The 25,401-nt window shown below is 39.6% G+C and overlaps 1 protein-coding gene across 1 annotated transcript in view; it reads right to left on the reverse strand.

Annotated features, from left to right (window-relative positions):
• Window positions 1-215: 215 nt before the first annotated feature.
• RAB38 (RAB38, member RAS oncogene family) overlaps window positions 216-25,401 on the reverse strand; it is a 57,365-nt gene continuing 32,179 nt past the window's right edge. Inside the window, exon 3 of the mRNA XM_015064083.3 lies at window positions 216-1,105. Coding sequence (XP_014919569.1) covers window positions 953-1,105 — 153 coding nt within the window. The 3' untranslated portion in view covers window positions 216-952. The remainder of the gene's footprint in view (window positions 1,106-25,401) is intronic.

Raw genomic sequence — 25,401 nt, forward strand, 5'->3', positions numbered from 1 at the left:
TCTGCTTAACCAAGAAAATGTAGATACACTGCTTGGCCTAAATGCTGAAATGAACAATAGATAGACTCATCTAAGTATAATAGTGCCCAGAAGTTCCTTTAAGTGTATTTTTCTCATTGCGTTTTGAAAAAAAATTTTAGAAATGGGTCTTGAGAACCATGGCTACACAGTCAAAAAAAATCACAATACTAAGACACTTAAAGCATTTTCAGAAATAGGGAAACAGCATCTTGTAATGTTTTATTTTCCACTTGTGAAAATATATATAATATATATTACATGAACAGAAGAGCCCCACGGCTTAAGTCAGAGAAAGTGAACAGAAAGGCACATATGGAGGCAAGTCTTTTCATACAGTTTTCACTTAAACCAACATTCAGGGCATGGCAAGGGACAATATAAGCAAGAAAAGCACAGGAAGCCTGTGTACTCGACTCTGAAGGGCTAAATCAGAGACAACTCAGGGCTGTTGGAAATGGAGGTCATCTCTGGAGAAAAAAACATTTCTACTTAATAGGCCTGTCAGCCCAGCAGAAAGTGTATTGAAATCTGGACAAAGGCACCAGGGGCAAAGTGAAAGCCAGTGCTGAACTTGACAGCTAGTCTGCTCTTCTCCCCTTTCTCTTTAAGACTAGAGGCCGTGGCCGAATCCAAGAAGAAAATAACAGGGCAGACGCTGGCCCTCCAGAACTGTGGCCCTCCAGAACTGTGGTCGGCTACAAGACAGAATTTTGTAACAGACTAAATATTTAACAAGCTCGTAAACACTGTGCTGATGCTGGGACAAACATGAAAAGAACATTTGCTATTTTTCTCTCTTATAGGAAATATACAGGCATAGATCTTTGGCTTGCTGCATGTGTATCCCTATCCTGACATTTACTCAAATTGATAAGAACTGAGACATGAGATAAATAGGATTATTTCCATCATATGCCAGCAAAGAAGCCTACTAGGATTTGGCACAGCTGGAGCAGCTGACAATCTTGGGTGATGTGAGATGGGGCTTCACGACGTCCGGCTCAATGGACTCCATCAGGTCACACTCGTTTGCAAGTATATGTTTCACCAGGCATCTGGAGGCTTCATCAATGTTTATATTCTCCTACAGAGGGGGTAAAAATAAATAAATAAAAAGTTTTTCTTGGGGCGTCTGGGTGGCTCAGTCAGTTAAGCGGCCGACTTTGGCTCAGGTCATGATCTCACGGTCCGTGAGTTCGAGCCCCGCATCGGGCTCTGTGCTGACAGCTCAGAGCCTGGAGCCTGTTTCAGATTCTGTGTCTCCCTCTCTCTGACCCTCCCCCGTTCATGCTCTGTCTCTCTCTGTCTCAAAAATAAATAAACGTTAAAAAAAAAATAAAAAAAAAAGTTTTTTTTTCTTTTTTTCTTTTTTTAACGTTTATTCATTTTTTGAGAGACAGACAGAGCATGAGCGGGGGAGGGGCATAGAGACAAGGAGACACAGAATCTGAAGCAGTCTACAGGCTCTGAACTGACAGCACAGAGCCCAACGCGGGGCTCGAACCCACAAACTGTGAGATCATGACCTGGGCCAAAGTCAGATGTTTAATCGACTAAGCCACCCAGGCACCTCCCCCCCAAAAAAAGTTTTTCTTATCAATATTTTAAAATAATGCTGGAGCAGAGACCTATATATGACAAAAGAGCAATATTTTTGGCAACTCATTTAAGTATCTCTTGGATGCCCTATCCATGCATCTTCTTTCTCCTCCCCTCCCTCACATTCCTTTGAGAAGCTTTACTTTTCATTCCTTCACAAAAGCAGATATATTTATTTTGTTACTTCAGAGAAATAGTGTTTGGTAGTCTCACTTACTTTTAGTAGGTTGAAATGAAGGTAGAGGGCAACTTTCTCATTTTTACATACTCTTACACTACAGCATAATATTATATAAGATACATAAGTCTTCAGTCTAACTTAGGTTCATAATTGCCCTCTTCCACATACTACTTTCGTGACCTTGATATGAAATAGGAATAATAAGACACCTCTTACAGCGGTCATTAGTGATTTTATAAGTATTTTCTGGCTGTCTGCCTTTCGGTCAAATGGGAGAAGTGGACTGCTCTGACCTCTTTGAAGTTAATCACGGATATGTGACTTTTGTTGGACAATGACATGTGAGAAGTGATGTGTCTCCCTTTTGTATAGAAGCAATAAAAGGCAATGCTTAATTTGCCATGTTTATTTTTCCCTGCTTCTGAAATCATGGAAGCACAAAGATGGAAATTCTCTTGTCCTAGGTCTATGAATGAGAATCAAGAGGAGCCAAGTGGCCCGTGATGATGCATGTAGCACCAAGTGAGAATTATGACCCTATTGTTTGACGTCACTACATTTAAGGTTATTACTGTGATATTACCTAGACAATCCAGATGGATATAACTCTTCAAAGAAAAATATGACATCAGAAATTTGAATCTGTGTTCAAGAATAAAATAAGCTTTAATTTGGGGAAAATGTGGAGCAAACATTTAAATCTCAAATATGCTCTTTATTAGGTTAATCTAGATTAAATAGCTTTTTTTCCCCCTGCTAATAGAAAGCAGAGAAATACAGAATATTTACTACTGGCATCCTAAACAAAAAACCTTGATATCCAGTAAAGTCAAATTTGTTAAACTTCTCTGACATGTTTCATCATAGTCAATATAAAGAGATAAGGACTTTCTTGTCAACTTGTTTCATGGCAAGACCTTGTCCAATCTGAAGTATTAACTTCTGATCTCTGAGCTTTTTATGTATGTCAGTTGTTGATACATTTTGAGATCACTGCATGAAGTCATACTACGTGGAAAACGTAAGAAGTGGTGATGGTTTCCAAATGGCACCTGTGGCTAATGACATTGGATGCAAATATTCATTAGCATGTTCCCCATCCTTCAAGTCCACTTCCAAGCTCACCTCCTATGAAAGCTTAAAGTAACTTTTGGAGTTCCAGGATATTTTCTCTGATTATTTTCTTTCATGTCCAGACCCTTAACCAAAAAAAAAAATGCTTCTAAGGGTTCCCAAATCTAAAACAAGGTAAAATTATGTTTTGCTTGTTTGTGATGTTCTTGTTGTTGTTACTGGTTTTTATACCATACCAGAATTCATGTCTCTGAGACTTCCATTCCTCTATGCATTCCATTCCATCTATGCAATGGTCTTGATGACACTACTTACCTGACGAACAACCGCTTCTCTTTAAAGGTTATAGTGGTCATTGGTGCTTGCCCAGTGTGTTCATGCCGGGCACTTTATACACATAATTTGCTTAATCCCATTTAAAGCCCTATGAAGTAAGGGTTTGGTTTGTGTTCTCACTGATTTTGCTGTTATTGTTAGGCTGGGCCTGAGGATGCCCTTGCTACTTTTTGCTCCTATATGTGCCCATTCCCTGAAAGCCGTTCCACAGAGAACAGCTTCCTCTGCCCTGTTCCCTGCTGGGTGGGTTACTGTGCCTTCACGTCTTTACCCAGGCTTGGCATGCCTTCTGCCCCTCTTCCTCTGCCAGTTATTATGCCCAGGGGTCACAACTGAACTATCTGCTCTCGGGCAGCAATCTGACCTAGAAAGAGCCTGGCTCTTTGGGAGAGATTCAGCTCCATGTTTGCTCTTGAGCCCAGCCACTTATTTATGTGACCAATTAGAAGGTCCAGGTCCTCTACTGTCTCCAGTTCCAGCAAAGTGGAAATGAGTAGCCTCACTCAGCCTTCTGAGCCCTGGCCTCATGGGCCAGTACATCTCTCTGCAGAAGCCCTACATTTGGTTGGTTTTAACCAAGCAACTTTGGTTGCTTATCTAGCCATTAATAAACCAACACTTTTGTTCCCATTTGGCGATTGTTTGTGTGTAGGGAAGAAAGCAATAAAATATCACCTCAAATACCAAATGGATGTCATTATATCTATTTATAGATAAGAAAACTTAAGTTTAGGTAGATTCCTGAGACAGGGAAACTGAAGGACTCCATAAAAATCTGCCTTCTTCTCCCTTTCCTGCTTCTATTTCTGCCAACATCTGCACCCCCTACTCTGCTTTACACACACCTCAGAATGCGTATAGCTCATGCCCTCCTTGTAAGGGACAAGGAGTTAATGATTTCTCTAGGAGAGGTAACATCTAAGGAAGGACCAGATGAGACATCCTGGCTTTTACCAACTGGATTTTACTAGGTGTGTTAAACTATATGCATATTCCAGACCACCAGCACTAGACATCTTTTTACCAAGGACCCTTGGTTCCCATGAATGACACCTGGGTCTTTGTCTTTGTCTAACCAGTTCCTGGATTCTTGAGAGAGTACATACACCACTGGACCACCTATCCTTAATCAAAACCCCCAGACCTGAAACAAAGACAAGACTCATGCTCCTTTCCTTTCTGAGTCTCCTGGACCCTCCATCTGTATCTGCTCTCTCTACATCATCAAGTTCTGCTTTCACCTCCTGCTGGCTTGCATTTGATTTCCATCCTAAGCGCAGCCAGAGATCCTCTTGGCTCATCCTGTAGGACCTCTTCTGGGTCACTAGACCTGACCTGCCAAGATCATTAAGAGACTTCCCCAAGATCATGCAGTGGGTGGGTTGGGGGCCACACCTAGGTCTTTCTGACATCAAAGCCTGGTTCTTATCATGCTATATTCCTTTCCAGGATTGTTTTGAAGATCAAGTGCAATAACAAACAGAAGTTATTACGGCAGTGTTAGGCCTCATAGGTGCTAAATAAATCTTAGCTCCTTTCTCTTTCATACATTAGAAGAAAAACATGTTTATGTAACAGGAAAAACACATCTTAAGCATTAAAAAGGCCCCCCTTCACCTACAATGTAAAGTTAGACTAGTCAGTAGTATTTTTTAAACTTCCACTCATATATTAACATGCCCTTTAAATAGGGTTTACTTTCATTAATGTGCAAATTGGCAAAATCCAGTAATGAGGTGAGTGAAATGCAAGTGTGGACAAATCTATGAAAACTCATCATCATTATAAGAAACACAACAAAAACCTAAGCCCAATTAGTGGCAGTCTGGCAGGATCATTTTCACAAAAGATAGGATGATGCTGGTAAAACTGTTGGAAAGTTTAACACCTGGTAAAGGCTAGCTGGGGTCAGGACTAGGACATGGGATCATGGAGGATGGGGCTGGACAAAGGGATCCATCAGAGCCAAGAAGTGCTAGCACCTGCTTTTTTGCACATAGGAACAATGTGGCAGCTCATGATGGCTGAGACACATTCAGTCATTCATTCCGTCAATATTATTCAGATTCCCACAAGGAGTAGACATACAAAGAAAAAGATGACCAAATAAGTCCCATCCTTAACTGAGCTTAAACCCCAGCAAGGTTTGTATAAATAGCAGAGGTGTAATGAGGTTGGAAAGGGCAGATCACTCCAGATCACTGAAGAGCCTTGAATGCTAAGGGGCCACGTAGAGTCACTGAGGGTTTTCTGCAGGTCAAGTGTCAATAAACACAATGTGATACAAATCCATTACTAGGCAAAACTGTACACAACCTGAGCACTGTTTTATCAATTAATCTATCAATAAGTATTTAGTAAATGGCTATCAGGTGAACCATGGTGCTGTTGCCATGCCATACCGATTTCAGATCAGAAATTGTCAGAGGAAGTTCAGAAGAGGAGCAAACACTATTATTTACCACATGCCCTCTATGAAAAGGCCTGGTATGCAGTGTTTTGAGCACAGGCATGAAGCCAAACTCATCTCAGCTCCTCCACTTTCTGGCTGTGTGACCTTGAAAAAATTACTTTAACCACTCCATACCTCAGTGTCCTTATCTGTAAAAAAGGGAATTAAGGGATCTACTTTACAGGTGGTTATAAGTTAATATATATTAATAGTGAGAACACGTGAAATACTCAACTACTCAAATACACATTCAGCAAATGTTATCACTATATTCTCATTTTATCATCGGCAGAACACAATAATATGTGTATTTGATTCCTTCATTTTGCAGCTGAGGAAACAGATTGAGAAGGGGTAAGTGGCTGACCTCAAGACACACACTAGTAAGTGGTGGGGACAGGTACAAGTCCAAGGAGAAGAGTAAACACTAATACGTACCACAATATTTACCATATGCTTACAATAAAAAGTAAGGGATAAAATGCTGAAAGCACAGGCTTAGTGCCAGACCCTCATCTCAGCTCCGCCAAAATAGTCCCACAAACAAATAAAGGAACACTATGGCCAGGACACATGTTTCCAGCATAAAAAAGGTGGGAGCTGAGGTGCCTGGGTGGCTCAGTCAGTTAAGCGTCTGACTCTTGATTTTGGCTCAGGTCATGATCTCGCAGTTTGTGGGATCAAGCCCTATGTCAGGCTGTGAGCTGACAGTTTGGAGCCTACATGGGAGTCTCTCTCTCCCTCTATCTCTGCCTCTCCTCCATGCTTGCTTGCTTTCTCTCTACAAAACAAATAAATACATTTAAAAAATAAAATAAAATAAAATAAACCCCTCTCTTAAAAAAGAAAAAAAAAGGTAGGAACATGTATTCAGGGCCTCCAGCAAGGTTCGTTTGTATTGCTGGTCCTACTGTCTGTCTATATACCACTGAGGTCACAGCCAAGGGCCTAGGCTCAGATAAGGAATGGCAAAACGGCAAACTTCCCTCTCTCCTTCTGTCCATGGCTAGTGTGGATAATCAAAATGCACCTGATAGAACTACAGGTTCAGACCCTTTGGGCAATTATATTGCAATATAATTGATTGAGCTACTTGGCACCCAAGTCGTCACAGCTAAGTCCACATTTTCCAGGTGATTGTAAAGAAACACAGAGGCTGGCTTAAGTGCAAAATGCTAGCTGGGAATGTTTATTGGCATTCATTCTAGAGAGTAGTAACATCTCTAGGAGGAAATTTATACGCTCTATGACTTTGATGATATGTACACTCAGGCTGAATCTGACTATGATGTATTTACAAATTGCAGTGTGACAAGATGCTGTATTGTGCAGACTGTGTTAGGTTTATGTATGCTCATCTTTGTGCCTCTACTCAAAATCTTTTCATTCATATTAATAAGCATACCTAAGAAAAAGGCTTAAAATTCCCAGCAAAGCATTTTAGTAAAAATAAATGGTAGTGATGGGGCACCTGGGTGGCTCAGTCAGTTAAGAGTCCAACTTCGGCTCAGGTCATGATCTCATGGTTTGTAAGTTCAAGCCCTGCATCTGGCTCTGTGCTGACAGCTCAGAGCCTGGAGCCTGTTTCCGATTCTGTGTGTGTGTGTGTGTGTGTGTGTGTGTGTGTGTGTGTGTGTGTGTCTCTACCCGCTGCCCCACCCCCACTCATGCTCTCTCTCTCTCTCTCTCTCTCACTCTCTCTCTCTCTCTCTCCCAAAAATAAATAAATGCTAAAAACAAAACAAAACAAAAAAACCCAAAAAAACAAAAACAAAAAAAATAAATAAATGGTAGTGACCACCAGGGTGACTACTGAGTGTCTACTCCATGCTGGGCGTATAGCAGGTCCTTTACTTATGACATAATGTTCACATCCAATCCTCATAAAAACCTATTAAAAAGCTAATAGCCATATTTTAAAGGTAACAAAACTTTGACCTTTAACACGGTTAAGTAATTTACCCAGGGAAGTATGTGATTGTGATCAACCTGTCTTATTGGCTAAAACTGACCTCACTCCAATTCCTATTCTGTTCACATATATTACATTGTAGTGTCTCCCAGGATTAATTCAGAGATTAAAATAGTTTTATTTCTAGATCAGTAGTTCTCAATCCTGGCTGCATATTCAAACCATTTAAAGAGTTCAAAAAAATCTGTTACTGAGACCCTCCTCCCAGACGTTGATATGATTGGTCTGGGATGGGGCCCAGCGTAAGTATTTTTAAAAAGGTTCTCCATTTCTTTAAAATATGCACCCAGATTTGAGACATACTTCTATAATTAAGAATGTCTTTAATGCCATTTTTTTTAATTTCAAAATGAACTTTCTGGAAGTATCATTTAATGTAGCGATTTTAAGCTGTAGTGATTGTGATCTTCCTGTAGAGGATGGAATATAAATCTAACTATATGAGGTCTTGGGTACTTGTCAGTTTTTTAATTAGCTCTTCAGAACATCTGTCTGGTGGCAAATTATTTAATCTCTGACCCCCCAGTGCCAGAGAGCAAAAATATTCTAGCAGAAAACCTTCACTTCTGCCTAGTTAAAAACTGGCAAAGAATTCTTCCTCCTCTAATCTTTCCAAATACATCAACCTCAAACAAAACACCAAGTGTACCAGAGGCCCTGAGGTTAGGGCACTAAATTCCTCAGCCCCGTGAAATTTTAATTAGAGCAGATGGCCCGCAGGGTAACACTACCACTGTAAGAAGCCTTGCGCAGAACAGGGCTTTTCAAATCCTTTCTTTCTCTAAGATTCAGTACTTGTTTATTGAGCACATAAGTGCTAAGCAGTTTGCTGGTTTTCATTTGCCTTAGTTCATATCTAATATGGGGCAGGCACAATGGACACCTGTGTTTTTGTCTGCTTTGTACTTCTTTCCTCCCTCATCTGTAATATCACCCCCCATCCTTCCGGTAACTGCTTCCTCTCAATCTTGAGCTTCTACTGGGGCTCCTCTAAACTGAGCCCTCTATCTCCAACACTGTTCTCAGAAGTTGGCATTTCATTTAATTTTCACAAGAAAGCCGAGGTGGGAGGCTCTGACCTCATTTTACCAATGAGAAAGGTGAGGTACAGGGAGGCTAAATGGCATACACCAGGTCTCAGGGACAGGAAGGGGCAGAATCTGGTTTCCAGCTCCAATCCTTGGAGCTTCTGTATTTTCTTTTTCTTCTCCCTGTTGACTTATCAAGGTCTATGGCCAACAGTGCCCAAGGAAAGGTCTGCCTGCATCTAAACCCCATGGTTTTACACTGAAGAGTGTGCCTCAGAAAAACCAGGTCCTAATGATGCCCTGTTGTCTGAAAGTTACTTTGCATCTACCTAACAGGCACTGGGAAGGACAGATGGAGCTATATTGTCATTGATTTCAACATAGGACAGAGTCACATTGTCAGCATGTAGATACTGGTGAAGAAGAGGAAAGTCTACAGACAAAATCAGCTCCAAAGACTGTGTCCCTCTGACAAGATCTCTCCACTCTACTGTAGCCCTGCCTCAGCCCCTGTCCTCCATGTTAGTTGTCCAAGTTCATGTTATACCCCATTTCTCCCCTGTCTTCTGTAGCCCTCGGGCCTCATACTTTAAAGCTCTCTTCTCTGATGCCCTTGCCATCAACCTAGCAGCCTCAGAAACCCCACCTCAGCCGTGAAACATCTCCAAACTTGCCACTTACCAGGGAAATCAGATACCACTAATTCAAATTGATCTCTTTGACACATGCAGAAATTAACGCAACAGAGAAGGAAAGTGACTTGCCTGGCATCACACAGGCTGCCTCTTAGCTCTTGCTGCTTGCACACTTCTTTGTTTCTGTAAATATCTCTGCTAAGTAGCCTTCTCTCAGCATTATGAAATGTATCGTCAGGGCTGCTTGGCACTTTGTACACACCTGGCACTTACCAGTGACTCATAACCACTTATCGCCTGTGTTCTTAAAAATGGATTTTATCTTATTATGTTTGTGTTCCTGGCTCCCAGCACAGTGTTTGGTGCATAAGACGCCTCTAAACAAAACTGCCAAAGTTAGTTGAAACCTGTTGAAACTTACTGTCTGCGAGGTACCATTTATCTACTTTACCTTTACGAACTAAGCTAATCCTCACAAAAACTCAGGCGAAGAAATGGAAGGATAGAGAAGTTAAAATTTTTCCCAGGGTCACGCAGCCAGCAAGTCAAACTTTCAGCACCTAGTTCCCCAGCCCATGCTCAGATCCTTCTTCTCTGACCCCTGAAAGTTCTGTGCCGTTAGATGGCAAAGCCAGACTGAAGCCCAGAGCCCTTGCTCTTAACTTACTGAGCCATACTCCTCTCTATAAATGTCCATGGAAAGAATGAAGACTCAAGTCTCCTACCTTGGTGGCCAGGGCTTTCTTTCTAAATTTCAAAAATTATGAATGAGCAATTGCAATGTAGTATGTTTGGCCCACAGGCATTTATTTACTTATTTTTTATTTTAAATGTCTTTAAATGGCACATATTCACTCTCCAGTTTGCCACCTACCTCTCTCATACCCTTAACTTCATGGCTCCTGGAGGAATGTGAGTTCACCATCCCTGTCTCTTTTCCCACACCAGGCTAACTAGGGACACAAAGTTCCCAAGATCTTTTTTAGAGTTTGCCATTCCTGAGATACACTGCCAACTTCAATATGTAATGTATGACTTACCACTAATGGCTATAAAGAATCAAAACATTCATAGATTTTGTCTCTATTAACATTTGGCTTTCAATACAGTGTTTTTTTAATGTCCCTCACTATGAGTAGTATACTGAAACAGTGTTTGCCTACCCAATAATCAGTTTTGAAAAGACAATAAAGAATAAATATAAGCATAAAAACTACCATTAAGCCAGATTTTATAAACCTTATTAATGAAGACAGCAGCCTTCAGTAAAAATACTTGCTCATACATCAGTTTGAGAAGATAAATGGCCCACCAGACCCAAAATATTAACAGTAATACTTGCTGTGTGGCTCAGTCGGTTAAACATCTGACTCTTGATTTTGGTTCAGGTCATGACCTCACGGTTCGTGAGATTGAGCCCTGCATCAGGCTCTACATTGACAGCGTGGAGCCTGCTTAGAATTCTTTCTCTTCCTCTCTTTCTCTGTCCCTCCCTCCCTCATACATGCATGCTTTCTCTCTCTCTCTCTCTCTCTCAAAATAAATAAATATATTTTTTAATAGTAATACTTGCTAGTATTTACTGAACACTTACTATTGAACATTTACTCGGGTACTATGCTATATATGCTTCATGAATAACCACATTTCACCCTTAGTACATGCTGAGAGGTGGATATATTACTAATCTATTTTACAGGTTAGAAGACTGAGGAGTAATACACTTACAGAATAAACTGTGTGTCCACAGTATTTGCTGGACTTACTCAATTCAAAGTCATATTTTTTGAGTGTTAACTATGAGTAGAAATCATCTGTTTAATAATTCATTTCTATCATAATTAAATGCTTGCACTCTGGAACCTCTGTGTGCTAAGTCTGAGGATTAAGACTGGAACATTGTTGTCCCAGGAAGCAGCAGGATATAATGGAAAGAGAATGAGCTTTGGAATCAAGCTTTAAAACTTGCTACTGTCCCTGACTGTGGGACAGTCCAAACCCTGAGCCTTCCTGCTTAAACTGTAAAATGAGCTTAATGATAACCACATGTCATAGGGTTCTTGTTAGAATGTAAGAATTAAATGATACACACGGATGAAGCACCTACACATTACATATCGGTCCTCAGATAAATACAACCCTCTTCTGAGAAGTTGCCTCTGACTCCCAGAGGCTGGACAAACATCCCTCTATTCTAGCAGCTGCCACTGGTCAATACGTAATGGCTTGTTAGTCTGTGTCCTCCACTGTACTGGGAGCTCCTGGGGGTTTCGTGGCTGCATCCCAGTGTCTAGCACAGTGCCTGCCAACGGTAGGCACCTGGAACACGTTGAGTAAATGAATGAATGGATGAATGAATGCATGAACAAATGAATGAGCTTGTTAACAAGGGCCCGCCAGAGTAACAAGTCCAGGTTTCAACCCGAAAATAATTTTAGATGGGGGTTATCTCTGCAGGGAGTGAAAAGGAAAACTTATTCACAACAGAATTTATTTCACAAGTGAAACTGCCTTTCTTTATCTTGTTTTTCAGTTATGATCTGACACCATTATTTTTGGGTGAAATGGAAGGAAGACTGACTGAAACATTTTATAAAAATCAAGCTGAACTACTAAAGGCTTTGCAGCTGAGCAGACCTGCATTAGATACTTCTTTTGCTCTTTTAAAAATAATTATTTATGCCCTGATATTTCAAAAGCTATTTCAGGTGACTTCCACTATTTAATAACTAGATGATAAACTTAGGCAAAATATTCACTTTTATTGGGCATCACCTAGAATATAAAGATAATAGCACCCTCCTGACAGAATTAGGAGAATTAGAAATAATTATATTAGGGGCAAAAGTAGAAATTGGGTAACATCATATATATTTATGACTATATATTATATATGAATATTTTATTATCATCTTTTCTCAAGAATTTTTATGAAACTGAATGAATGGTCTATTCGAGCTTTACAACTACTTCTCAGGTCTGTAGTTTATATTTTCTTAATATACGGCCCTTTTGTGCAGCCCTCAACTAACTCTAGCAGAGAGTTTGAAACCTTTGCTTTTCCTGATAGCATAAATGAAATGCTTTCTACCACCATTGTTAGAATAACGTCAGCGTGGGGGAAAACACAAGCGACAAAAAGTATGCATAAAAGATGATGTACTGACAAAATAAACAAATGCATCTTTTAGCACTCCCTTTATGTTTGGAATGTCATGGTACTAGCCAACTACCAGAACCCTGGCTTCAACGATAGAACCAAAGTCTACACTTCCGTGTCTCTGAGGTCTAACTCCTAAATTCCACACTCGGATAACAAGTCATTCTTGGACTGGGCAACCTCCTTAAGGCAGTGCTTAGCATGGGCTATATAATTTTTTTCTTTTTTTTTTTTTAATTTTTTCTGTGGAATAACACTACCCTTTTCTTCATTCTACAAGCTTGTAGTAGCAAAGAAGAGATGCTTCATTTCATAGTTCCTACCATGTAATATTGATGTATCATGTAACTAAATGAAATAACTTATTATTCAGCAAATAATCATTGATCTCTTTCCATGGACCAGGCACTATTCATCAAAGTCTCTACAATCTTCACTTTAATAAACTATTGTGCCAGTCATTATGTGATTATTTTATTAGCCCTGGACTCTCCTGCCTCTGCTCAGACATAACGATAACGATGAGCTCCATCTCACAATTGTTGTGACATTTTGCCCTAAGCCAGGCCCTATGTAGTCTCGTCTATGGTCACATCCCTCTGTTTTCTTCCCATGGCCACTGTTTTCCATACTCCTTTCAAATTATCCCCTGACTACTCTAACTAAAGTGTAGTGACCATGATACCTCACTCTAATTCCCAGCTCGAAAAACATTGCTGTCTCACCTCGCCTAATCAGAATTAGTCCAAACCACTACATTGAGCCAACCAACAGGGCTCCCCCTTAATTCTCTTGGCTCATCTCTGCCGGCTCCCCTCACTTAGCTGAACTCCAACTGAACTAAACCACAGGCCATTCTTTCAATGTGCCTTGCTTGGATTATCCTTACTCCATCTCTATCTGTAGGCCTACGGAGTGGATATATCTCATTTGGAAGTAATTAGCTACTGACATCTAATTGATTCACAAGGATTTCATTTTACTCTGCTCTGAACTTTTAGGTGAAATTTGGGTACATCTTCCAGTTTCATAATCGTTGGGTATCTTGAATTTTTATTGCTTACAAATTGGTTTATTTAAAAGGAAAGGTACAGTAAAAGGACTCAGAACTATCCTAGCCCTGCCAATTGCTAACTATGTAACCTCAGGGAAATCGCCAAAAGTCACCAAGCATGCTATCATGCATGACTAGTGCCTCAGTTTCTTTACCTATAATTGTGAGAAAAAATGTCAGCTTCACAAGTTTGTTTAAGATATTATTAAAACAAAATGAGCTACGTGAAAGAACTCAGCAATAGGGCCAGAATATAATAAGCCCTGAAAAAAAAGAAAACACTTGATTAAATACTAAGTTGTCTATGAGAAAGTTTGCAGGCACAAACATAATATACTTCTTTGTTAGAGCAAGGTATGTCAAAGTGGGTTCTGAAGTTTCATAACAAGGTAGGAAAAAAAAAGGCATCTTATGGCAAAATAATTTTATGAAAAGCTAAATTAAAAAAATTCCAAAATGTTTCTTTATTAAAACAATAATGTTTATTTGTTTTTTTAGAGAGAGATAGAGACAGAGCATGAGTGGTGGAGGGGCAGAGAGAGGGAGACAGAGGATCTGAGGCAGGCTCCAGGCTCTGAGCTGTCAGCACAAAGCCGGGCTGGAACCTATGAACCCTGAGATCATGACCTGAGTCAAAGTCGGACGGTTAATTGAGCCATTTAGGCGCCCCTCAAGATGATTCTTTACCACTGGATTGCTCGAGTCCTAAAAGCTTATGCAATGTAGCATGTGATTGAACTTCTTGCATTAGATGGAAAAGGGTTTTAGCATCTGGGGTGGGGGGACATGTGAGGAACCAAAGAAACACAGCAGAACTGGGAGCAGAGGGTAAGGATCCGCAACAACAACATGAATCGAGGAAAGGCAGATTCGGGTTGGGATGGGAGGGTCAGAGAGAATTAAGCAGCTCCACTTTCCTCTCCCATCTCCAAGTAGAGAACAAGTATACAGTATTCCATTAACTCATCTGATCACAGAACTCTTATCTCACAGAATGCTATCTCATATAACTAGTGTTCCTCTCTGCACAAGTTGGCAATTACTGCTGAGAAGCAGTGCAGCACATCTAGAAGTGGCTATGGATGGTGAAGGGATGGATGCAGAGAGACATCTATTAACTGACTTTGTGTTATACTTGTGGTCTTCCACCCTTACCTAAGCAGCGCTAGATATTTTTGCTTTTCTCCATTTTTCTGATGCTAGCCCCAAACGAAGTTTATGTATGCTTTTAATAGGAGAGTAGCGAGAGACAATGTTAATAATAAAGTTGGAAACAATGGGCCTGACTGGTGATGACAAGGTCCTGACATCATCCCCTTTGGGGAGCCTTCCCTGGCCAATGCCCCACGTCCCAACCTGAGCTGGGTCGGGTTGGGTATGTCTCTCAGGTGCTTCCATCATAGTCCCTAAAGTAGCTTTAATGGTTGCAATGTCTTTTAGAAATTTACCTTCGCACTAGATAGTAAACTTCTTGAGAGAAGAAGTGGCACTTTTATGCACTTGGACTGTTACCAGCAGCTTATATAGGGCCTGTTGGCACATACTTGCCCAACAAGTAATCTATGAATGAACTGAGCTGTGAAAGGGAGAGAAGAATGGACTAATACCAATTAAAATTACAACAAAATATTGTGAGCTCTTTTATATTGTAGTCTATTATACTGAACTTTCTTTAAACTCAGGATAGCTTTAGACAGTTCATTAATTAAGAGAGCTGGGTCCTAGCCCTGATGTTACTACAACTAGCTTAGTCACTATGAACAGGTCAAGTCTTCTCTCAGGCATTAGTTTTATCAGCTGTGAAAGGAGAGAATTTATATTCTGCCTTTTTTCCAATGCAGTTAAACTGGTGCAAGTCCTAAGAATAACATTTCTTTAATGGGAAAGATTTCTCAAGTTGAGAATTTAAGAACAAGACGTTTATTTAAGCTATCATTTACTACAGCAAGTGCACTCTATCAACATGATTAGCCATAAGTTCTTGGTTGCAAAAATCAGAAATCCATTGAATTGCCTAGGTCATTTGAAGGGTAGCTCCCAGGAGTTACAGAATTGCTGAATGACCCAGGCCACTCCAAAAACCTTAGGAAATAAAATTAGGCTCTCAAACACCATCAGGTCAGCTTCATTCTTCCCTATCTGTTCAGCAGCTTTCTGCATGTAAAGAGGGAGAGAGCTGCCAGCAGGCTCTGGGCTTACATCCTCATAGCTTTACCACCCAAGAGAAAGGTCCCTTAGCCCCAAACTCAGCTGGAGAAGTGCTGGGGAAGAACTCAGATGAGTCTGGCTTCAGTCTCATGTTCACACTGAAGATTAAAGCAGCTAAGGGTCCAGGAGAGAATGGTCCCAGGAGAGGCCCCACTCAGGTCATATAGACACTATTGGCCAATTATGATGACTTCAGGGACAGAGTATGCAGGAAATGGTAACTTTCATTTGGAAAACCTGTGGGGGAACCTGAAAGGGAATGTTTGGGAGTAGAAGCACAAAAATGGCCACGAAAGAATCACCACAAAATCAGGAAACGCTCAGTTGTATCTACTATACAGCTTTATGCACATTTGTAATTATCTACACTGATGTATTCATGTTTTATTTTATTTATTTTATTTTTATATGTTTATTTTGTATTTATTTTGAGAGCGAAAGAGCAAGCAGGGGAGAGGTAGAGAGAGGGAAAGAGAATCCTAAGCAGGCTCTGAGATGTCAGCACAGAGCCCAATGTGGAGCTTGATCTCATGAACCATGAGATCATGACTGAGCCTAAATCGAGTCAGATGCTTAACAAACTGAGCCACCCAGGCAACCCAACACTAGTATATTCATATTTTAGACAGACATAGCAAGGTATGATTTTTTAAAAAAATAGGAAAATATTTTTCCATAAAGTTGTGCACTATTAAGCAGATACGTATCTAGTGGTGTCTGATAACTTTAACATATGCAGAATAAGTGGACATTGAAGCTCTTATATTGGACATGCAAAAAGAGGTAAGTAGAGTTGAGACAGAAATGACCTGAAAAGATGTACCTCATCAGAAAGGTATGAAGTAGTTGCTTAATAACTTTTTAAAGGAATAAATGAGGCTCCTGGAAGTTAAGACTTGACCTTAGTTCAAATTTCTGGTTATTTTTACAGATTTTCACTGAATTAAGTCTATTCAAAAGGACAGTAACTTTGCCAGATAAAGAACATTTCTGCTTCAATTATAAACTTTAAAAATCTTAACTTTGAGGACTCCTGGGTGGTTCAGTTGGTTAAGTGACCAATCCTTGATTTCAGCTCAGGTCAGGATCTCACAATTCATGAGATCAAGACCACACTGGGCTCTGCCCTGACGGCAAGGAGACTGCTTGGGATTCTCTCTCTCCCTCTCTCTATGCTCTTCCCCCACTCACTCTCTCTCCTTCAAAACAAATATATAAGCATACTTTTTTAATTTTAAAAAAATTTTAACTTTGTTCTGGAGAACTATTCAAGGTGTATTATATACTTTCTTGCATTGTAAAATACGATTCAGAGGACCTAGCTTTTCTTGCTGACCCTGGGTGCCTTTTACTTTTCCTCTCTTCCTTCTTCTGATGATATTGTGTATATGCAGCTTTAGGTCTACAGCTACTAAGCCAACTTTATGCACTGACACCCTAAGTGTAAATATAGCCTAAAAGGGCTATAAAGGAGTTCTTTTTAATAGACACCTAGCCTTGATTAGAAGGAACAGACTAAAATGATAGCAGAGAAATCAATTGGTGGTTTGATTACAGATCATTTCAACACTCAATTTTATAAGTCTGGTTATTTTGTAAGTTATTTATAAGGTACACATACTACGTTAACATTCACATTCAAAGGTGTGGAACAGAGGAATAATTAATTTTGAAGCATGAATAGTGTAGGTCCTAATATCTTCATTTATCAAAGTCCAGACAATAGGAAGGAGACATCACATCTAGAAATATTTCATAAACTGGAAAATAAAATTATAGAGAATAAATGGAAACATATATGTAGGTTTTTTTCACAGATGGAAAACAACCCATAAGATTGAGTCTGGAGAAAAATAAAGACAATAAACTCAGGAACAGAAATTCTAACTATACAGTCATGAGTAGCCCAGTGAAGAAGAAAGAGGAAGGAGATCTAAAAGAAACCAGTTTGACTACAGGAACATCTCAGTTAAGATTAGTTTTAAAAATAACATGTACACAAGTAGAAGGGAAGTAAACTCAGAAAAGATTCAAGGGTGGTCTGAACTCATCCAAATAGGCTCAGGATGCTCAAACCAAGTCTAAAGACATGCCTGGAGAAAATGATAAAAGCAGAAGACAGTACTGGGATTTATTCAGAGCAAAAGTATTGTCATGAAGGGAAAGCCGAATGCTTAAATAATGTAGCACAAGGTTAACAGATGACACAGAGAAGGCAAACCTAACACAAGAAACTAACTTCTTTTTCTTTTATAATAAATATTTCAGATTGAGCAATCAAGAGACTGCCTTTCAAATCCTTTCTTTAGTATAATATCCCCCATCACATCCTGTGAACAAGGTGCATTTGGACAGGCTCCGTGGTAAAATGAGTAGATCGTAGCACAGAGCTCAAGATTCTGCTAGGAACTAACCTCATTTTATCAGAAGTTTGGATGAAGTCATAAAAGGCATGCTGAGAAAATTTTTGTTAGACATACAAGAGGCAGAAGTGACATGATGAAATTTGGATTTTTAGAGTGTTCTTATAGAGGTATAAACACTTCTGTTCATTGTTGGCAAGTATAAATTAGCTCATCATTTTTGAAAATCTATATGGAAATATAAAATAAGAACTGTACAAATGTCTATTCCCTTTGATCTAGTAATTCTATTAAGAATAAAGTCCAATAAAAAAGAATAAAGCCCAATTAAGGAATCTTAAATATATAAAATAATTTACATATAAAGATACTTATCATGACATTATAACAGTGAAAAGTAAAAACTGCCTAAATGTATAATAAGAAAAGGAGGGCCAATTATAGAGGATATTATGGTACAGACTTATGATGCAGTATGATTCAGTTACTAAAAATTATATTTACAGAGTATGCCATGGAAAATGCCCATGATAAATGTTAAGGTTGCATATAATATGATGCAATTAGGAAATACGATGTTAACAGTGATTAATCCTGGGTAGGAGTTTATTTTTCATTATTTTTTTAAGTTTATTTATTTTGAGAGAGAGAGAGAGAGACAAAGAGAGAGAGAGAGAGCACACAGTGCAGAGAGAGAGGGAGAGAAAGAGAATCCCAAGCGGGCTTTGCACCATCAGCGCAGAGCCCGACGCAGGGCTTGAACACATGAACTGTGAGATTATGATCTGCACTGAAATCAAGAGTTGGATGCTTAACTGACTGAGCCACCCAGGCACCCTTGTTTTTCATTATTAAGTCCTATTTTTCCTAAACTAGATAACATTTACTTTCTGCACTTTGGCATTTCCATTCATGCCCTGGCTATCTACACAATACATGATATCTCCTCTTCCTTTCCAACAGAATCCCAATATATGTAGGTAGCAAAAACTTGATTTCCCTGGCTTCCTTGTGCTAAGGGTAGCTATGACTAATGAAATATAAGCAGATGTCTATTGGGTAAACTTCTAGTAAAGCTATTGTTTTCTGAACTTTAAAAAAGAGGAGTTGGCGTGGACAAACCCAGCTGTTACATGTCTTTTACCCTTAACCTTTCCAGAATACTTATTCTTGTCTAAAAACAAGTATAGTGGGCAGAAGTCTATGCCATCCCCAAGATTTCTACCTCCTGGGATACATGACCATTGACTATAGCCAGGACCTATGCATATGATGGGATACTCACTCCCTTAATTAGGTTACCTTACATAAGACTTCATTGTAGATGACTGGGGACAGATTCTCCTTCTGACCTTGAAGAGGTAAATCGCCATGTTGTGAAAGGCCACGTGGCTAGAAAGTGACGTGAGCCTCTAGAACCTGAAAGCAACCCCTCGTCAACAGCCATCTGTCGTTGTTTTTAGGGTCTCTTCCAAACGTGTATGCACATAACCCTAACTGAAACTGACACTTTACTTTTATAAGCAAATAGATTAAAAATGAAACTGGAACCACAGATTAAAGCTTCAGAAGAAAATTTAATGGACATTAGTGTAAAATCCTACACTTGGGCTCAAATTATCAGCAGCTTATATCAGTAGCATAAAGATCTTATTTGATAGCATACTATTTGCAAAAATAAGGAGGCTTTTAGATGACCATGAGTGTACACATGTCAACAGCCTGATACAGCTGTTAACATAAATTAATGCAGTAAAATACTATATAAAATTTAAAATGTGATGTAACCAAGGTAAGTTAAAGCCTCATTATACCATGCTCTGTCCAGTCTGTTGGTATGTAATCAACAGACCTGGCTGCTACACAAGAAAGAAAGAAAGAAAGAAAGAAAGAAAGAAAGAAAGAAAGAAAGAAAGAAAGAAAAAGGAAGGAGGGAAGGAAGGAAGGAAGGAAGAAAGAAAGAAAGAAAGAAAGAAAGAAAGAAAGAAAGAAAGAAAGAAAGAAAGAGAAGGCGATTGACAAATTACAGAGTATCCAGGGGAAGGAATCAGAATGATTAGGGTTCTTAAAGCCATTTCACGTGAACAACAAGCAGGAGTTCTTAACAAAGAGTTTCACAAAAGAGTGAGAAAAATCATAGGATTTATGAAAGCCAAATAAGAAAGTAAATGTTAGAAACTTTCTACATTTGAAAGTACTATTCCAATGTTAATTATCATCATTTTGAACATTCTTGGCAAATAAAAGCCGACTTTCAATCTACATGATGAACTTAGTTTACAAATTTTTTCATAGACCTGAAACTTAAGTTTACATAATTGCTCTCAGAGTTAGATTTAAACATCTCCCACCTCCCCAAAACCTAGTGAAAGCCATCTCCAATCATATCATGGACACTCTGGCCTAGGTTAGAACTCCCAGTGACTTGAAAGAAAGTGCACTGTTGATAGCATAGAGGGAGACAACCATTTAATCACTTTCCTACTTTGTAAAGTGACTCACCAACTAGCAGACATACAGTGAGTAAACCCAAGTTTTGATGCTTTCAAGAGAGAGCCTATAATGTGTACTCTTCTCTAGTTCATCATTTTCCCACCTCACTACTGAAAATAGCAGAAGAAAATAAATTTCAGGCTAATTACATGTAATCTTATTAGGGTTATACACTGAGAAGAGATCACTGAGTTCCAATCTCAGCTTTTTTGGAAAATGCCTTTGCCCTCTACTACTTTTCCTCTGTGTAGCCTCATTTTCTCATCCAAATGTGGGAGTGCCCAGGAATCAGTACTTGGTCCTCTGACCTGCTGCCTGGACTTTCCTCCTGAACTCCAGAATCATGCACAGCTATCTACTTGGCATCTGCTCTTAGAGGTCTTCTAGATTTTAACATATACAAAACTAGGTCTTGACATCTCCTCCACATCTCAGGGCTCCAATCTCAGAAAATGGCAACTCCGTTCTTCTAGATGCTACAGCCAAACACTGCGGAGCCGTCCCAGAATCCTTTTTCTCTTATAACCTCCATTCAAATTGTCAGGAAATCCTATCTGCTGCCTGTTCAAAAAAGCATGTCGTCTCTGACTACTTCCCACAATTTCTCTCTCAGATGCTACAAATAGAGTCCTCGCTAATCTCCTGCTTCCAGTTTTTCCCACTAAAATCCAGGCTCAACATAACCACCAGAATGATTGTTTACATCAAATCCTATCACATCTCTGATCAAACCCCGTGTCTTCCCATCTCACTCAAGGCAAAACTTAAAGTTATTACAGTGCTCTAACGACTCAGCATGACTCCTGTCATCTTCCTGACCTCATCTCTATTATTCCCACCAGAGTGCCTCTGCACATGCCACACCTTCTTCCTGGATCATTGCCCTCAGCAATCTCTACAGCTCGGTATTGTCCTCTTTCAAATTTTGAACTCAAAAGATAAAAAATAAAAAAATACAACACCACACTTTCTAGTGAAACCAACCTTAGGTAGGTAGCACCTACCCAAGAGTGCTTTCCTTCTTTGAACTCTTTCCTATATCCTGAGCTTACATGCCACACTAGCTCTACACTCTTTCCCCGCTTAAATTTTCTCAGCATTTAGCTCTACTGACAAACTACACATTGCACTTATTCATCTCTTTATTACCTGCCTCCACCATTACAATGCAAGCTTCAAGAAGGCAGGGATTTTATCTGTTGTGTCTGCTGGTATAGCTCTGGTGCTCACAACTGTGCCTGTCACATAGAGGAGAGGTGCTCAATGATTATTTGAAAAATGGCTGAATGAAACTACAAAATAAGTAGTTAGACCATAAGATGATTATGAAGTGCTCTCCAGATCTACTTGTCCTAGGTTTCCACAGAATGGTAGAGGAAGATATAATGACATGATGATTTGGGGGTTCAGTATGGGTTTCTGTTACTGTGGAAACAGTTGAGCTCTTTAGACCTTGGTCATTTGAAATTACTGCTCATGTCTGTCCTTTATGAAATCTGAAACATAAGAACTAAAGTTATAACCAGATGAACCAGAGGCTGATAATTCTCTTTCCAAAGGAAATTTTCCTTGTCAAAGGGAGAGCTGTCATAATGAGCTTCTTGAGGTAGCACTAAAAAATGGGACTTATATACAATGTTTCAGAAACATATTGTATGAGCAATTCTAGGCACCCCAATTCTGACCCTCTTTTTCATTTTGGGAATCCTGGGAAACATAAAAACTGGAGGACTTGCTTTATGGTACACAAAGATTATGCCTACACTAGAAAATTCAAAGGGACCAAGAATTAGAAAAGCTTTCTACAGAAAAATTCCTTCCCTGAAGCAACCTTTGACAGGCAAATGATTCTCAAAAGATGATTCTACCTCATTTAGTTCATGGAAACAGATTTACAACCCTTGATTTTACCATCACTGACTTTTCTACCTTATACCTAGGACAAATTTAATCACTTCGGAATACCTCTGGACACATCAGGCTAACCTAGTCTTTGAACAGTGTCCTAGCATGTTAGGTCAATGAATAGGCTTCTGAGAAGCTGCTGCTGCTTCTCATTTCTATCTAATGGGATATTGGTTTTTCCTCCAATCCCAGCAGGCCCTCCCAAGAAATCAATACCTCACTAGTCAGTGGAGCAGACAGAGATGAAACAGAAGGCCTTGGGAGAGCAGGGCTGCTGCCCGCAAATCTAAGACCACTTGTGTCAAAGATGGCAAACAAGACACATCAAAGAAGGTAAATGACCACAAAACAGGAACAAACAAAATCAATACCGAAAAATAATGAAGTAACACAGGGAGGGAGAAGACAAACATGTCTTAGTAACAAAACCTCTACAGACACAAGGAAGCAACACTTCCCAGAACGTTCTGACAGTGGTTCTGACAAAGGAGACACAGCTTTTGCCTGTTGGTTGTCTTTTTCAAAGTAGAAAGCTGGTATGGAAAGCACCAGGCATATCCAGAATCAATCAGACCTGAGTTTAAGTCCCAGCTCTGAGACTCACTAGTTGTGTGACTTTGGGTAAGTTACTTAAATCCCGTTGTGCTGTAGTTTCCACATAATAAAATGAGGATAAAATAACCCTAATTTTAAAAGAAACTATAATGAGTTAAATTATATAATGACTAAACTTGAGTCAGAAATGAAGTAGATAATCAGCAAAAAGGTCAAAGAGCACGGGTACCTTCCAGTTAAACATGGCAGACTGAGGGAATAGGTTTATTCCCTATCCTTGCCAAAACACTGAAAACAAATGATTTGAAAGAAATAAAACATTTCAATTAGCATCTCAAGAACTAAAAGAATGAGAAAATATGCAGCAGCATTCAAGAGATTTCAACACATTTTTAGAAATCAGAACACAATGGAGAATAGTAGTGGATTTATAAAAACTATTCAAAGATCCCTTTGAATAGAGGGATCTGGGTTCTAATTCTGACTCTGCCACTTGCTAACCATATGATCATGGGTAAATCATTTGACGTCTCTAAGCCTCAGCTCCTTAATTTGTAAAACATGCATAACACTATGTGGTTCATGAGGGTTTGTGAGAAGTAAATGAAACAAATAAAGCACTTAGGACAAGGCCTGGGAATAAGAGTATGAGTGTGTTTCATAAATATAAACTAACTATGATTCCTAATAATAAGATTCTTTGTGGTTTCGTATTGACAAGTTTCTGATTACTGTAAAGCTACTAACTGCAGTAGTGACATGTTCTCACTTAAGATATCTTAAGAGTAAAGATGAAAAGCTTGTCTTTGCTTTTAAGAACACCCAGAATCTCCTAACAGTGGCTTCTAAAGACCCTCTGCGTGGCACCCCTTAAAAAGGAGTTCTTCTCATGAGTCCCCTTTGGATCTTCCTTTGGGGACTCTCTCATCCTTGGTGACACACAACAAACATCAAGGAAGCTGTCTCACTCTCAGGCACAGATAACAGCCTTTCCTTCAAGTGTTCCTACACCTCGCATAGAAGCCACCAATTTTTACAGAAATTCATACTGTATTATAATTATTTGTTTATATGAGTTTCCCTCTAGGAGACTGGGAAGTTCTTAATGGGAAGAATCTATGCCCTTTATGATCAGTGCCCCATTGGTTGGCAAAGTGCCTACCTGAACACACACATAGTAGCTATTCAAGGAATACTTCAGGAATGAATGAATGAATGAATGAATGAGTGAATGATCAAAGTATAACACAATGCATCTCAACCAAGGTGCATACCAACATCACCAAAGACCGTTTTCTAAAAACATACATCTATGCACCTCCAGACACCTCAGAGCAGGGCTGAGCCATGTGGAATCTTAGCAAGCTCTTCAGGAGTTCCTGATGTAAACTTTTCAAGAATCATTGTCACTGGATAGAGTTCTGGACTAGATCTGAAGTCTGGGCCTGGTTTCTCCAAAGCCTCTCTGGAACTCCATTTTATGAATAGTAAGAAAAGGCCAATATGCTAGCCATTGTGCATGGCTCAAATGACAGGAGCTGAACAAAAGGAGAGATGCATGTAAACAAGATGATGGGAATTTCAATGAGGAAAAGATACTAAATTCTGGTCCTGGGGTGTGAAGGAGGAATAAGCCAGATAATAAGATCCACAGGCTAATGGGAGATTCTTGCGGGATGCTGTGCAGTGTTACCAAGAAAAGAATTCTGCAGTTCCCAGTTTAGGGCCCAAGGCATTAGGGGGGATATTTCCCTCATCTTCATTTCTTTCTCTGCTCCCCCCTCCACACTGCAGGGCACTGCAACCTCCCTGCTGTGCAAAGGATCTATAAAGGTTTCTGGATGAAAGCAGTTATGTAATGTGGAGTCCTCCTGGGAAATACAGTAGTAAATTAATTTTTCTCCTTCTGCACAGTTCTCTAAGGACAGAAATACCCCCATAAAGGGTAGGAAAAAGAATAATAGGGTAAAAGAATCTTCTGAAAGAGTCCTTGAGAAGCAGTGTAGCAAGCAATTCTGTTCCATCCAATGACCACTGACCAAATGACCACTATGGATGTGCAAGCCACTGAGCTGGTGGCTGCCCAGGAAGATTTCACAGTGCAGTACAGAGGGCAGGCTCACAAAGAAAGAATCTTGACCCAATTGTGATAAGAAACAGGAGAGACTACCTGAGGGTTAGTAACCAATAGCACTTGAGTCAAGTTCTGAAGGAAGAATGAGAGGGAGGTGAGTAACTGTAAGAAGCATGTCCCAGACAAAGGGAAAAGCAAGATGTGAACAGGGGATGTGAAGCAGTTCAGTAACATTAGGGATAAATGGAAGGACAAATAAGGGGCAAGAAAGAATCTCACTGTGGGTTTTCT

This window comes from Acinonyx jubatus, chromosome D1 (assembly GCF_027475565.1).
Source record: "Acinonyx jubatus isolate Ajub_Pintada_27869175 chromosome D1, VMU_Ajub_asm_v1.0, whole genome shotgun sequence".
Lineage (NCBI taxonomy): Eukaryota > Metazoa > Chordata > Mammalia > Carnivora > Felidae > Acinonyx > Acinonyx jubatus.